This window comes from Bacillus rossius, chromosome 1 (assembly GCF_032445375.1).
Source record: "Bacillus rossius redtenbacheri isolate Brsri chromosome 1, Brsri_v3, whole genome shotgun sequence".
NCBI classification, from domain to species: Eukaryota; Metazoa; Arthropoda; class Insecta; order Phasmatodea; family Bacillidae; genus Bacillus; species Bacillus rossius.
In genome coordinates, this window is record NC_086330.1 from 39594806 (window position 1) to 39609872 (window position 15067).

Below are 15067 nucleotides of genomic sequence, written 5' to 3' on the forward strand. Positions count from 1 at the left end.
CTTATAACCTTTTGCAACGACGACCACGGTGAATAATTCGCGTGTACGGCCATGCAATCTCTAGTCCGCCGCGTCGAATGAAGTACTGTCAGGTTTGGTAGAGTAATAAACCATCGTGTAACTTGTACTTTGTCTCGGTTTGTATGTCAATGCTTGAATTTTTGAGAGTCATTGTTTGTAACTGAATTTGTTGGGCTTGCGCGCTTAGTTGGGTGCGCAGTTTTTTGGGGCGTTTAGTCCTTTTACCTTGGTCGTGGTGAATTGCTTTGAACTAGACCCGGGATTGCATGTGTCATAACGATATTTTTGTTGTTGTATATTTGGCGTATGTAAATTGATCATTATTGTATTACGTATCTATTCAGTTTATTGTTAATTGCTTGTTCGAATACGTTTAGAGTTTACTAAACTATAAATGGTTTTGCTATTTTGGTTATATTTATTTGTTTTTCTCTCATACCACGTAAGGGTTTCCTCCACAGTGTAGCTACTCATTTCCTATCCAGCTAGGAACTTCGCATTAACGTGAGGTGTTATACACCGAGTTTGTAGTCTCTTGCGAATTCCGTATCCCAAGGGGCTGCAAATAAACTGCGCTACTCTGCTTGCGTAGCTTCTGTGCTGTGTTGTTCCCTGTTACAGTATCACTACCATCATGGCTGCTCCGTCCGTGGGCTGGGTGTATAAATGTTCTAAGAGCGAGCTGCTGCAGCACTTTGAGGACAACGGCCTTGTCTACGAGCCTTCCGAGACCGTGGCGGACTTGCGCGCCAGGCTCGTAAAGTTCGTCCGGACGTCATGGGACGCGGCGAGTGCGGACTCTCCTCTGCCCGCTCCCGTTAGCGTGAGTGCTGCGCAGAACTCGTCGTTTAATTTGAAACTTTTTTTTTCAACTTTGAAATCTCTGCCTTCCTTGGACGATGCCGAGCCCAAGGCGGCTTTGACATTTCTGTTAGAAGCACATAGGATCAATGAGCTTAATCTTGTTTCTGAGACTGACTTTCTAAAGGCTCTGCTTAGTAAGTGCGGAAGCCACTATCAGGAATTGTTAACGAACGCGATTCGCAATAGGTCTACCTTTTCAGATTTTAAGTCACAAGTTCTACGTCTAGCATGTCCTCCACGAGTCCTTGACACCTGTAAAAGAGATTTAGTTTACAGGTTTCAGTTTCACAACGAGTGAGTTGTAACATTTATAAACTCAGTTTTGTCTTACGTAGAAGTGTTAGAATTGACTCTGCTTGAGGCTGAAGTGGTAGAAATAATATTAGGAAACATCACACCTCTGTGCCTTCAGCACTCAGCTATGCTTAAAGCCCCTACTACAATAGAGGAATTACGTCATTGGGGCCGTGAAATAGAGAGTAGGCTCATTACCACGCAGAAGTTTCATGCGGAATTCCCACCCATTGGTCATTTTGGCGTGACACGCCCACAGTCTAAGGCCTTGAGCTCCCAGCCTGCTAAAGTGTTGGCTGTCGGCGGCGCCGAGCGACCGCCCGCTCGAGTGAGCATAAGTGTAATCCAGCCTGGTAGCACCGAGCGACGTGCGCCTGATGATGCACCGCGCGCCAGCCAGGTCGCCGGGCCGTCTAATGCCACTGACGTCACGCACTCCCACGGCAGGTGTGCCAACTGCTGCGCGTTTGGACATTTAACCGCAGCTTGCTCTAGCACTCGTGTGGATCTCCATAGACGTAAATGCTTTAGGTGCAAGGGAATCGGGCATTACCGCCGGGATTGTCCGGGAAACTGACCTTGACGGGCCGGAAACTTGGTCGTCTCCGTCGGAAGTTTCGCAAATCCAAGTCTAAATATTTTTTACATTTTGTGGAAACTTTGATTCAAGGACAGTCTTTCTCCGCCTTGGTGGACTCCGGGGCTACTTGTTCGCTTATTAGCGATAGCCTGTTTGATCGTTTGTGCATCCGGTCCCCGTATTTAGCGAGTAAAGTCTCTCACAACTTTGAAGCTAAGGTTTTCACCGCCAACGGGGAAGTTTTGAGTGCCTCTAAGTTGGTCGTCTTACACTTGAAAATCGCGGGTTTGTCCTGGGATTGGGTATTTACTGTGGTGCCTGGTCTCTCTTATGATTTGATATTGGGTTTAGATTTCCTGGGCGGCACCCGCTACGTCTTCGACGCGTGTGCGTGTGAGTTACGCTTTGGATTTGCCCCCAACTTAAGGGTATTGCTTACCTCTGAGAACGTAAAGCCGATTGTCATGGCTTGTCACGAGCCCACTGTTAGTGATAGGGAGAAAGCTTTAGCGGAGTTAATAACGTTGTATCCAGACGTAATCACTAAGGCCATAGGTAGATGCGATGTGCTTCCGTATCGCCTTTATTTGAAGGACGAAACGCCTGTCAGATCTAAGTATCACAAAGTGTCGCCTCCTAAGTTGCAGGCAATGAGAGAAATTATTAACAGGTTGTTGGATGCCGGGGTTATATCGCCGTCTACCTCGGATTACAGTACTCCCACATTTTTGGTTTCAAAAAAAAACACCTCTGAGTTTAGGATGGTGCATAATTATAGGCCCCTAAATGAAAAGTTAGTGGATGACATTTTCCCTCTCCCTACTGTTGAAAGCGTGCTACAGCATTTAGGGAAAGCTAAATTTTACTCAGTTCTTGATCTCAATGCCAGTTTTCATCAATGTTTGATGAATCCTGCCTCTCGTAAGTACACAGCCTTTTCGACTCCCTGGGGGCACTTCGAATATAATCGCGTGCCTATGGGCGTGTCGTTTGGAAGTCAGGCACTGAGCCGTGTGCTTGACCATGTGCTCAGTGACCTAAAGTTCAAATTCGTCTTTAATTACATCGACGACATTGTTATTTATAGCGCGACGTTTGAGGAGCACTTACTGCACCTCAAGGAGGTTTTAGAGCGCTTAAGGACCGCCCACTTAACCGTCAATCCAAACAAAATTGACTTAGCTAAAGGCCATGTTAAATTTTTAGGTTTCATAATTTCTGAAGGGAACTTGGTCATGGATCCAGATAAGATATTCCCCATTGTTAATTTTCCCCGACCCAAGAGCCTTAAAGGGGTACAACGCTTTCTGGGCATGATCGGATACTTCGCCCGTTTTGTACAAGATTTTGCCGTTATTGCAGCCCCGCTTAACCACCTGCGTAAAAAAAATGTCGGATTTTCCTGGGGTGAGGAACAGGAAAAGGCTTTCAACACCCTTAAATCCTTAATAGCTTCTCCTCCTGTTCTTATCCTCCCGGATTTTGATCGGCGATTTACTCTTCAGGTTGATGCCTCCTCCATTGCTCTAGGCGCGGTGCTAGGGCATATGGAAGACGGTAGGTTACGCCCCATCGCCTTTGCCAGCCGCGCTCTCTTGGAGTCGGAGAAGCGGCTAGGCACATACGAGAAGGAGGCCCTCGCCTGCCTATTCGGCGTCGAAAAATTTCAGTCTTATCTTGATTGTCAGCAATTTGATCTTTTTACTGACAATCGGGCATTGTCTTGGCTCTTCAACCACCCACACCAGCTGGGGAAGCTGGGGAAGCTGGGTTCTTCGTCTTTCCAAATTTAATTTTCAGCTGCATCACATTAAGGGCGCTGATAATGTGGATGCCGACGCTCTCTCTCGCATGTATAACACTGATGAATTCGAGGCCGTGGAAAACCCTTCTGAGCTTGAGCCTGAGCCTGTTCACGTTAATGTCGTTAAAGTGTTCCCTGAATCTTATTTCAGTATACGTGATTGCCAGGCACAGGATCCCTTTTGTGAGGGAGTCAAAAACGACTTGGCGGCTAATGAAAATGTTCCGTACGTTGAGGAAAATGGCGTAATTTTCTTTACAGGCAAATCTGGCCATGCTCGCAAGGCCCTGGTGCCGGCTAAATTACGTCCCATGGTATTGAGTTATTACCATGCGTCCTTGATAGGTGGCCACCTTGGCATAGAAAAAACCTTCAAGCGAATTTCAGCTCATCTTGCGTGGCCCGAGTTAAAGGCCGACGTAAGAAATTTTATCCGCTCCTGTCACGACTGTCAGGTGTCAAAGCCCCCTCAGAACACCAGAGTGGGGCTGTATGGTGCAGACGCCCCCGTCGCCCCCTGGCATGTAGTACATATGGACATTTTCGGCCCCCTCACCCGGTCCCGCAAGGGTAATAATTGTATTTTGGTTCTCCTAGACATATTCACTAAATTTGTTATTTTGATACCTTTAAAGAACATGAAGGCCACCACGATAGTCAAATCACTGAGGGATTGTGTTTGGAAACTGTTCGGCGCTCCCGCCATGTTAGTGACCAATAATGCTAAATATTTTCAGTCCACGGTCTATAAAAACATGTGTCTGGAATGGGCTGTGAAACCGATTTTCAGCAGTGCTTACTATCCTAAGGGTAACCAATCTGAACGCCTTAATAAGGTCCTTAAGGCCACTCTCATTTCTTTTTACCGTGATGATCAAACGTTGTGGGACACAGATTTAGATTTTATTAACGTTGGATTAAATTCTGCTCATCACTCCGCCTCTGGATTTCCGCCCTCGATTCCTTTCTTAGGTAGGGAAATTACCCACCCGCTTCTTAATCAGTGGGGCCTCCCTTCTTGTGAGACCGTACTCGACAGCGCCTCCCTAGACGCCGTTCTCGATACTGTGTCGTGTAACTTGCGTAAGGCCCGCGAGGCTGTGGCAGCTACGTTTAATAAGACGCGCACTGAGCATGGTTTTAGTGTAGGTAACAAGGTTTTATGCCGGAGCTTTGTTCTCCCCTCCCGCATTGATAACCTTAATGTAAAATTGTTACCGCCGTATTATGGCCCCTTTGAGATCATAAGATTTCTGGGTCCTAATACGGCGTTGCTCAGATGTTCTTCGAATAAGAAGAAATACAAAAAATGCCACGTTAGTCATTTGAAATTGTACTGCTCTGCATAGCATCCTTTAGTATAGTTTATGTGGTGGCTGTAAATTTTCTCTTTACCTTTTGATACTGGTACGTTGAAGCACATTGTCTTTCGTCATAGTAACATGATTTAGTTTGAAAGTTTGTTAATATATATTTAAATTAATATTTGTATATATTCAGCTGTCTAACGTTTTTTATATTCTAAAATTGGTTTGTTTGTTTCTGCCTATGATGTAATTTAATGTTATTATTACCTTTTTCCCCACTTTTGTATAGCTTTAATTCTTTTGGTGCACACCTTATTCAAAAAAAAAAAAATACTGCCTGGGTTCGGTTGTTTCCTCGTTGTTTTTCGTGTGTTTTAGCCATACTGCATTGACACCGGCATCCCCTCCCTCCTTGCCCGTCCTCTGGCGTGCGTGCGAGCTTCAGTGCGAGTCAAGCTGTTTATCCGTCATCGCCTACATGTTTTCGAGGGCCCGAAGGCCAACGCACCCGCCTTCCACCCCTCCCAAATGTGCGCCCTTTGAGGGTAGATTGGGAGTCTGCTTACTGATCTGAAGAATACAGAGCTCTTTTCCACTGAAACTTCCAGATCCAGGAAAACATGTCCCCTCCACCACTACATACATAGTGGCTTCTTAGGGACCTGTAGACCAAAATCCCCACATGGAGCTACATGCAGGTAAGGGTTCAAGACAGGTGCTTCCACAGTCCAGCGAGCCCCACAGTCACCGGACATGCTTAGCAGACTGCTACCCATTAGTCATCCAGGTCTTTCCAGTGCTACAGCCAACTTTTGGTCTCATCGGCAGACTGTTCGCCAGTAGTTTGACCAGACCATCACGCTTCAGAGTGCAGCCACGAGGTGTCCTCGTCGCCTCGGAAAACCCTCCGACCCGCCGTACCTCGGCCCGGCGGGTTTACAGCCGGTTAAGGCCCGGATGCAACTGCACCCCTCTGGCGACGGCCGCCATCAACCCCAGCTGGAAAATGGCAGTCACAGTGCACGGGCAGGAAGCACCTGGGGGTTACCTCAGTACATCCACCGACTACAAGGCTAAAGGGGATACCTCGCCGTGCAGTTTACAGCCCGTTTTTAGGCCCGGTCGCCCGACACCGCAACCACCATACCCAGTCGAACTCCATTTCCATGGGGCCTAATCCATTCACTATGGGGCCCTTTGGGACCGATGCACCGAGGCTCGGCCGTCGAACCCCCCGGAAAGGTTTCTATCGCATCTGCTGTTGCCCGCAGATTCAGCCCTTTCACCATTTCCGGTCTCATACATACTATGCGGCAGAGTTAGGCCCGGCAGCGCCCTCTTCAGTAAAGAGGTGCTATGACCAGAGGTCGGGGTGAGCAGTCCCAACATAGCCACAACAACCTCAACAGCGGTGCCACGTGAAGGCAGAGGGTTGCCACTTGGTGTGGAGAGGCTATATAATCGCATCACACACCCTTTCCGCGGACTTGATGGTTCATGTCTCGGATACTAGAACCGGCAACAGTTCCGACACCTCGAACGACAATCACCCTCCAATCAGCCGTGGATACCTTAGGGCAGGCAGAGCCCGGGTACCCGCTCTCCAGCCCGCAGCCAGAAAGGCCAAGTCCACTCCCGCCCGTCATCGCCTACAGCTGACTTCTGCTCGTCCGACTTCGCTTGTTGCGGAGTCAGCCCGTCCGTCGGCTGAATGTGTGATTCGTCTCTTCCCGCCCCCGCCGGAGCGACCCACTCCCTGGACTACACATCTATCAGCGGCTTCACGGCACTCTCATTGCCGTCCCTTCGACAGTCAACCTGGGGCAGGGCCCGCCCCAGCTGACGTCATCGAAGAGGATAGCTGCCTTCCTTGTTCCCGGCGTGCTGTAGTCATGACCAGCACCCCGGCGAGCTCGAAGATCTTCAGGCCGACTCGCAGAGACAAATCTCCTTGTCATAAGGACGCCTCTCGCCAAACCATGGTGGCGCTCGAGGCGTTCCTCGAATTGACTTGCCTTATTATCGCCCGACTTCAGGGGCCGAAACGTCCGCTTCAGTCAGACAGACTTACTGCTCACCACCCTTGCCGACAGAGATTCGTCAACGCTTCACTAGGCTGGCCACCTAATGGTAATGAGCAATCATCATGTTACTACCCTATGCTCACCCCACTGAAAGGGCTGAATCTGCAAGATCCGCCTTCTGCTGTGCCAATCGTCCCGCCCGACGTCATGGCGTTCCGGCCCAGCTGTCACGATTTTCCTCTGGGCGGCATAAGTATCAACGTACCGAGAAGGCGCCCGGGCTGCCGCAACCCCAGGCGCAGAGACCTGTGACGCTTGGGCGAGGCGCAGAGATACACGCTGTCGACGACTTACGCCACCGCCTGCCGTCGGCCCGCAAGCTGGTTGCTGGTAGCTGGTCGCAGGACGCTGTTGCTGGTTGCCGATCTCCAGTTGCTGGTCGCTGCTCGCTGGTCGCTGTTTGCTGTAGTCAAGAATGTGCTACGATCCTGTCATAAACTTTCGCCTTCAAGTGTGTGACACGAAGATGAGAGAAAATAAACTGTTTAAGGCCCGTATCATGGACACCTTTTAAGTCGTTATTTAAAACATTGGAAATTGCTATTTACTGGTGAACTTTAGGGATCGTTCCGGAAAGGTTTAAACTTTTTTAAGGGGGGGAAGTTGAAGCGGGTGTATCTTCAGAGTTCGTACATGCGCCTTCCTTCCATCCCTCTCCTCACGTCATTATACTCCTCTCCTACCCCCTCCCTCTCGCCAATAATTTATTTACAGGTGAATTCTCATGTGTCTGGTGTGCGGTGCGCCGTTTCCCCTTAATTTCCCCTCCGCGCATGCGCAATTGTGTTAGGCTCTATTATTTAAGGGCTCGCAGAGCTCATTGGAGCCTCTTTTTTTCAACTGAGTTTTAGTAGAAACAACATGTATTGTTGTTGCCGTTCTGTCAGATTTAATCACTTCATAGCTGTTGGTCGTCATAATGTTTTGTAAATTTGTATCTGTTAAATTTTTGTTCGGGCACGTCTGACAGAACTTTACTTAAATTCACTTTGGGAAATAAACGTGCTGGTGTAGCGGGGTTGAGAACTCATGCCTAAAGGATCATCACCTTTAATAATTTTGAATTTATGCTAGCCAGCTTATAACCTTTTGCAACGACGACCACGGTGAATAATTCGCGTGTACGGCCATGCAATCTCTAGTCCGCCGCGTCGAATGAAGTACTGTCAGGTTTGGTAGAGTAATAAACCATCGTGTAACTTGTACTTTGTCTCGGTTTGTATGTCAATGCTTGAATTTTTGAGAGTCATTGTTTGTAACTGAATTTGTTGGGCTTGCGCGCTTAGTTGGGTGCGCAGTTTTTTGGGGCGTTTAGTCCTTTTACCTTGGTCGTGGTGAATTGCTTTGAACTAGACCCGGGATTGCATGTGTCATAACGATATTTTTGTTGTTGTATATTTGGCGTATGTAAATTGATCATTATTGTATTACGTATCTATTCAGTTTATTGTTAATTGCTTGTTCGAATACGTTTAGAGTTTACTAAACTATAAATGGTTTTGCTATTTTGGTTATATTTATTTGTTTTTCTCTCATACCACGTAAGGGTTTCCTCCACAGTGTAGCTACTCATTTCCTATCCAGCTAGGAACTTCGCATTAACGTGAGGTGTTATACACCGAGTTTGTAGTCTCTTGCGAATTCCGTATCCCAAGGGGCTGCAGGATGAGTACTATAGCTAGTAATGTGAAAAGTCGAGTGAGATAGAACAAGTAGATAGCTCGCCCGCTCTCATTCCCGCATCACTGCATTTTCCACTATACAGCTCAACCCTACCGCATACTTTATCTACATGAAACAGGAACGTGGGAAATGCAACATATGAGGATATTATTTTATACCTTCTATGCTCTACTAAAAATTACCATACCTCTTTTGAACAACGACTTTACACTATTTTTCAAACATTTCCTTACAGCACGACTACAAACACGATTGCGTATTGTATGCTGGAAGCCACTTCAGTACGGAACCATCCCGTTTGGAACTATGTGTGCGGAAATCTACTGAGGGAAAAACAATTGCAATTTTTTTTTATCAAAAGATTCCTTTGGAATAGTTTGTAATACTACAAGAAAGATAGTGCAACTTTGTACAACATCTTGCTATGGTTAAATTTCATAAATAACATATATGTTTCAAGATAATACTAATCTTTCCAAAATTGGCGCATAATTTTATATTTTAATTGATGTTTTCACTCAAAAATATTTTTTTAAACCCTGAACATTCAATATTAACACTTTATATTAGTTTTATAATGCTTTTTAATGTGCGCAGTATATATTGGAAAGCCATTCGGGGGAACGGTTTACCAATAACTTTAACCAACGTGGTTCTGGGACGATACAAAATAATGAATTTTCGGGTAAGAATCCAAACCCAGTATTACTGTAAACACTAGTTTGTAGTAATACAATTGTTTTTTATGTAGATGTACAAATTTAAAATTATCCTTAATTTTTAATTAATATATTGGTTCAACTTACAAATAAAATTTTATAGTGTAGGCTAGTAGAGTAGTCAGGAGAGTTCGCTTGTTCTAGCCGCTATTCCGTTTTTTTTCAAATAGCAGTTACGTCAGCCATGGTTCTGCTCGCGATTCGCTGAGGCGTAAGGACCTCGCTGACTTGTTCGGCAGTCAGTCAGACTTGAAGCACGCATATTGTACAACGACGTTTCCAAAAAAAAACATTTGGGGAAGGGAAGGTTGGTGTGTAAACATTTCAAATACAAGTGACCGTATTTACTATAAAAAGTAATTGAATTCCGTAAACAGCATATATAAAACAAGTTTTGTGGCAAGTAACGCAGCTTCATAACTGAGAGCCGTATTCCCAAAATAACGTAGTGATAGAAACAACACCGTGAAGCACAAATACTAGCCTAATCCACAGAGATGTATAGAATTTAAAATTGAAGCAAAACAAAAGAGAAACGTTTTAAAAACAGCTAAATAATAGCAACACGCCTTTATTATTAAATTCAATTGTTTGTTATATTCATCATTTTTAAATGAACGCCTTAGGCGCCTCACGAATGACTATGTTTATAATTACTAAAAAGCATTATATCTAAGAAAGTTTAACCATCAACAAAATACGGTTAAATTTGTTCATTTTTGTAAACGTAACTTTAAGTCACTGAGAATCTTTTGGTGATATTTGGAGTTATCTACTTATGCAATTTCGAAAAATCTATGTTTTTATTTTTTAATATACAAATAGCTTTGAAGTTTATTATTAATTAAAAAAAGGTTAGTTATTTTTTCTTTTATATGTATACTATATGTTTGTATACCTGAAAGGATTTTTTGACAAATGTTTTTAATTTTCATCCTTTTTTCACTTAATTTCTTGCTGCTAACATTATCACTAAATAGCATAGATGCACGTAATATATTATTATCTATTTTTTGTCAAAGATATGTATATATCAGAAAACATTTTTTTGCTCATTATCGAAAGAAATTAAATTTTTAATAAAATTTACGTGTATATCAAATTTAAGGGTTTGTTTACATCATAATGTTTCACCGCTGAGCCTTAGGCGGATTCCAACCACCTAGTAATACTAATAAACACACTTGTTTTCGAGGTTCTTACTTTTCTTCAAGGACGATGCATTTCTCCTAGCAAAGGGAAAATTCTTCCTTCTGTATAATCAGCTCTAACGGTCGATATCCGGCAGCGCATTGAAACACATTTCCCAGCGGACCGTGCAAGCTGCGGAAGTTTCAGATTGCATCTGGCAAAGAAATGCACGTCTCTTTGCAAGCGAGAGAACAATGGCCAGGCGAGAAAGCCTTTCTACTCCAACCGACGGCATTCATTATTTTTTTTTAATGAACTTGTATGACACGGTGACCCTTTGTGTGGGTTATAATTGTAGCTGAGGAGATGATCTCGAGAGAGGGAGAGAGAGGAAAAGTGAAAACTGTGAGAGAGACGTGTTAGTTATTACATTAAGGAACATTCACGTCGCAGCTGTAGGACAGTTCTAAGTTGAATCTCAAATTCTAAAATTACAATTAAATTTTATGTTATAATTTCTACAACGAACAAAAAAATTTAACTATTTATTAAGGCTGGACAAATGGAAAAGTCATTTACTTAATTTATAATAACATCATTATTCTATACATATGTGAAATAAATTCGTAGGAAACTATTTCAGAAATTGATACACTAGCGAATTTGTTTTTAAAAAGTACCAAAATATTTTATTTTAGTAAATTCTATTAAATAAATTTTATCATTCGCCACCAGCTACGGTACTCTCTTTATTTTTGATTATCACTGCAAGGATTGGTTGTGACAGAAAAAAAATATTGTTTATGAACTTAACACGTATAAAGTGTGAGTCTGTATTATACCGGGACATTTAGGCGGTTGGTTCAACCCGACAAAATAAGTTTAAAAACTCGCTTAGCCTTATGATCTAAAGTTATTCCCAATCATGATATACGTCTGTGAATTTGGGAATAATCTAATTTTTATTGTAAATTAACATAAACCATGGATTCGCTTGCGCAATTTCACGGTATCGCAGATATATTACCATTGAAAGTAAAGTATGTGAGTAATTACAAACCTTTTCACCAAAGAAATAAACACAATAAATATTCAGGTTTATTAAAGATTTTTCCATTAAAAATATGGTTAGCAATGATATTTTTAAGTGGTATAAATTGGGTAGTTTTACTTCTTGCTGGTTTTCTACTTCTTAAGGGGTGAAATATAGTAAAAAAATTCAAACATTAAAAAAATATCTTATTATCAAATAAAAAAATTGAGATATTATAAATTATTAATAAACATATCTTAAGGTAACTTCTCTTATTCAACGTTCTTCGAAATATCACCTCTTAAATTGTAACACGGGTTCATATTATTAAAGATATTATTAAATTTAGATTCCACTAAATCGGCATTTGTAAGATAAATTTCAATTCCATATCAATGCAAGTTTATTTATTTGTTCTGGAGTTCACATCTGCGATAAGAAAACAGGCATGAATTTCGTTTTATTTGATTAACGCATTTCGGCATATTCACTTATTTCTAAATTTTTTAATTTGCATCCCTGTGGAAAAAGATGAGAGGGATAAAAAATTCGGGAATTTTTTAAAGTATTAGTAAGCATTACTAAGAATAAATAAAAACATTGGATTATAAATTTGATAATGGTAGTCCACATTTCAAATAACGTTTTGATTGTATCAAATATCATAAAATAAGGGTGGTGTTTGTAACAAGGTAAAATTATTAAATTATTCTGAGCATATTTTTAACCAAAATAAATTAAAGTTTGGGTGTAGACGAATGCATAAACGTATAAAAATAAAATAGTCACGTGTTTAACAATTTTTTTAAATTGTTACTGAATGTAATTAAATGGAGGAAAGTATGATATCATCAAAATAAAATATATCCTCGAACACAATAAACCAGAAGTAATTAATTCAGATATTTAATCTATTCTAAAATTAAAAAAGCTTACGTTTTACCACTTCAAAAATATCATTGATAAACGGTTTTTAAATAATAAAAAAAATCTTTAATGCACCTGAATATTTGTTGTATTTATTTTTGTAGTAAATATGTTTGTAATTAATTACATACTTTTCTTTCAATGGTAATATATCAGCCATACCTTGAAATTGCTCGATCGAAGTCATGGTAATGTTAGGTTGCAATAAAAGTTTAGTTCGTTTGCATATTCAAAGACATATACCATGATTGGTAATCACTTCAGACCATAACTCGTTTATACATTATTAACTTAATTTGCCGGGATGAAACTGCAGCCTAAGTTTTTCCCGTATTGCATTTTATTAGTTTTTTAAAATAAAATATATTTGGAGAAGAGCATTTATTCAATATGATAGATTCATCGATTTATAAGACGTTATCACGTCAAAAATCTTTTTCATATTCGCGTTTGTGAAAAATTGCAGCTGATCCATCACATTTTTATAAACAGGGAAATATTCATTGATGACAGGAAAATATCAGTATTGATATACTGATGTGAATGATAAGGTGGTCATATTTATTAAGTCCTGATATTAAGAGAAATATTTTTTTTGCTTTATTAATATGTAACCAAAGTTCATTAAATTTCATCGCTACTACTGTAAAAAATATACATGCATTTAGAAACATAATTCTCATAATTTTTTTCAGGAAAATTTTAGTAAGTCTTGGAAGATAAACTATTTTCAAAAGGAAATCTTTATAATAGATTCACGGGAAATAACATAAACAGTGATTTAAAAGAGATGATTTTAGATCTTGTGTCTGTGTGTTATTTAAGTTTGAATTTAGCTATAAATTATTTACTTTCGTTCGTGTTTCACTTCCTTTAAAACCCAAAAGTAAATAAATAAATTAATGATTAACCAAAAGTAACAAATAAAAGTGCCTTAAATGTCACGGAACCATGATGATGAGAAACATTTATATTATTGAAACCAACTTTACAAGATAGCGATACTACAAAACAAAAAAACCAAAAAAACATTTAATATTTTACTGGTAGAAACCAATTAAAGTACATTATTATTAGTGGTACAATGGTATTTTTGTTATTAACATATTATTTTTATTAGATTTTAATACTCATGTTTTTGGATAACTAATTATTATCATTCAACGTGAAATAAAAGTCTTAAAATATTTGCAAGATTTATTTACCTAGTTGAGCGTAGGTGAATCTCGAAACTTTGAAATTACCTACTCTCTAAATACATTGCTATTAAAGTTACTGCTTATCAAGAATAATTAACTGAAATTTTTTGTAAATGCTGCAAATATTCCTAGAGAAGACATAAAAATGGGTTGGATAGTAAATTAGCAGTAAAACGAAAAATTATATTTTCTTTAGTTGATTACTAGATATTTTTAGATTGAAAAATATTCCTAGCACCAAATCTTTGCACAAAAAATCATTCGAAGATTTATTATCTACAAATTACTCTTCCTGAAATGCTACTTGTTAGCTGCAAATGTATGTATGTGCACATCAAACTACATATACTATTTCTTAAGGAAACATCTTTTTAGGAGAATATAATTTTTTCTTCTGTAAGAAATATTTAAGCTGTCCATGAATTGTAGTTAAAAGAAATTTTACTACACGCATAGATATTTTGTGATTAGTCGCCAACAGTCCCTCGATATTCTGCCTTGTCACGGCTTTTACCAGTAGTAAGCACGAGGCTGCAGTAAAAATGATTGACAGCTAAATTAAACATTTCTCCTAATGAGTTTACAATGGTAACCTCATCGATTATATCAGTTACATCCTTACACAGCCAAGAACAAAAGCTGCATTGGAAAAAAAATGCTTTGTTATTGATAAACTAATAGAAACCTATCATATATATGTTTAACTCAAGAACACAATCTAAATGTATTAAAGATTGGTGACAAATTAATGAGACTAGCATTTTACTTCAATTATTGTATGAAAAACAAATTAATCTTCTTATGAGTCTAGAAGTCAACCCACCCACAAATGATCATATAAATAAGCCTAAAAAAAATTCAAAATTTTTATACAAGCCATTACAGGGCAAATATTTTATGATTCACAAAAAAATATTTATGTGATTCTAAGAAGGAATATACAATAAACAATGTGTCATGAAAATTTTATCACTATGATGTGAATTAATTTCATTATATGTATATATTATTTTTACTTCGCTGGTATGAATCTTACCTATATTTCCGCGCACCAGTTCAAATATTCCGAAAACGATATGCGGAGATTGGTTTGGCAGCTCTTATTCGCAGCGATAAAATGTTATATTCCCATCTCAGAGAACATTAGAAAAAATAGGCACAGAATATGCTTTCAACGATGCTTCACCTTACACTGCACAAATGAAACCCCGGTACCAAAAAAACCTCATATATTAAACTCTTTCATATTTGTTACATATTAAAGTTGGAAATATATTATGAATAAAAAGAAATAATTTTTTTCCTGCCAATCATGTGGCTTTTCAGAATACTTGGGTTGAATATCACAGTTTTTTTCTTAGTGTTAAATATGATTATTTATACGCAGACAGGTTTTTAACACGTAAAAAAACCTATCTGAC

General features: G+C 40.0%; 1 protein-coding gene across 1 annotated transcript; it reads left to right on the forward strand.

Moving 5' to 3' along the window:
• The first annotated feature begins 411 nt into the window (after positions 1–411).
• On the forward strand, positions 412–6760 carry LOC134546137 (uncharacterized). The gene is made up of 3 exons (XM_063388725.1): positions 412–844; positions 5249–5336; positions 6684–6760. The coding sequence occupies exons 1-3, from the start codon at positions 656–658 to the stop codon at positions 6758–6760; spliced, it is 354 nt and encodes a 117-aa protein (XP_063244795.1). The 5' UTR covers positions 412–655.
• The last annotated feature ends 8307 nt before the right edge of the window (positions 6761–15067 follow it).

Bases quoted from the DNA above. Each gene is read 5' to 3' on its own strand.
- LOC134546137 (XM_063388725.1), top strand. From the start codon at position 656: ATGGCTGCTCCGTCCGTGGGCTGGGTGTATAAATGTTCTAAGAGCGAG. The intron at 845-5,248 runs GTGAGTGCTGCG...CGTGTGTTTTAG, and splicing joins CTCTGCCCGCTCCCGTTAGC to CCATACTGCATTGACACCGG. The intron at 5,337-6,683 runs GTCATCGCCTAC...TCCCTTCGACAG, and splicing joins GCGAGTCAAGCTGTTTATCC to TCAACCTGGGGCAGGGCCCG.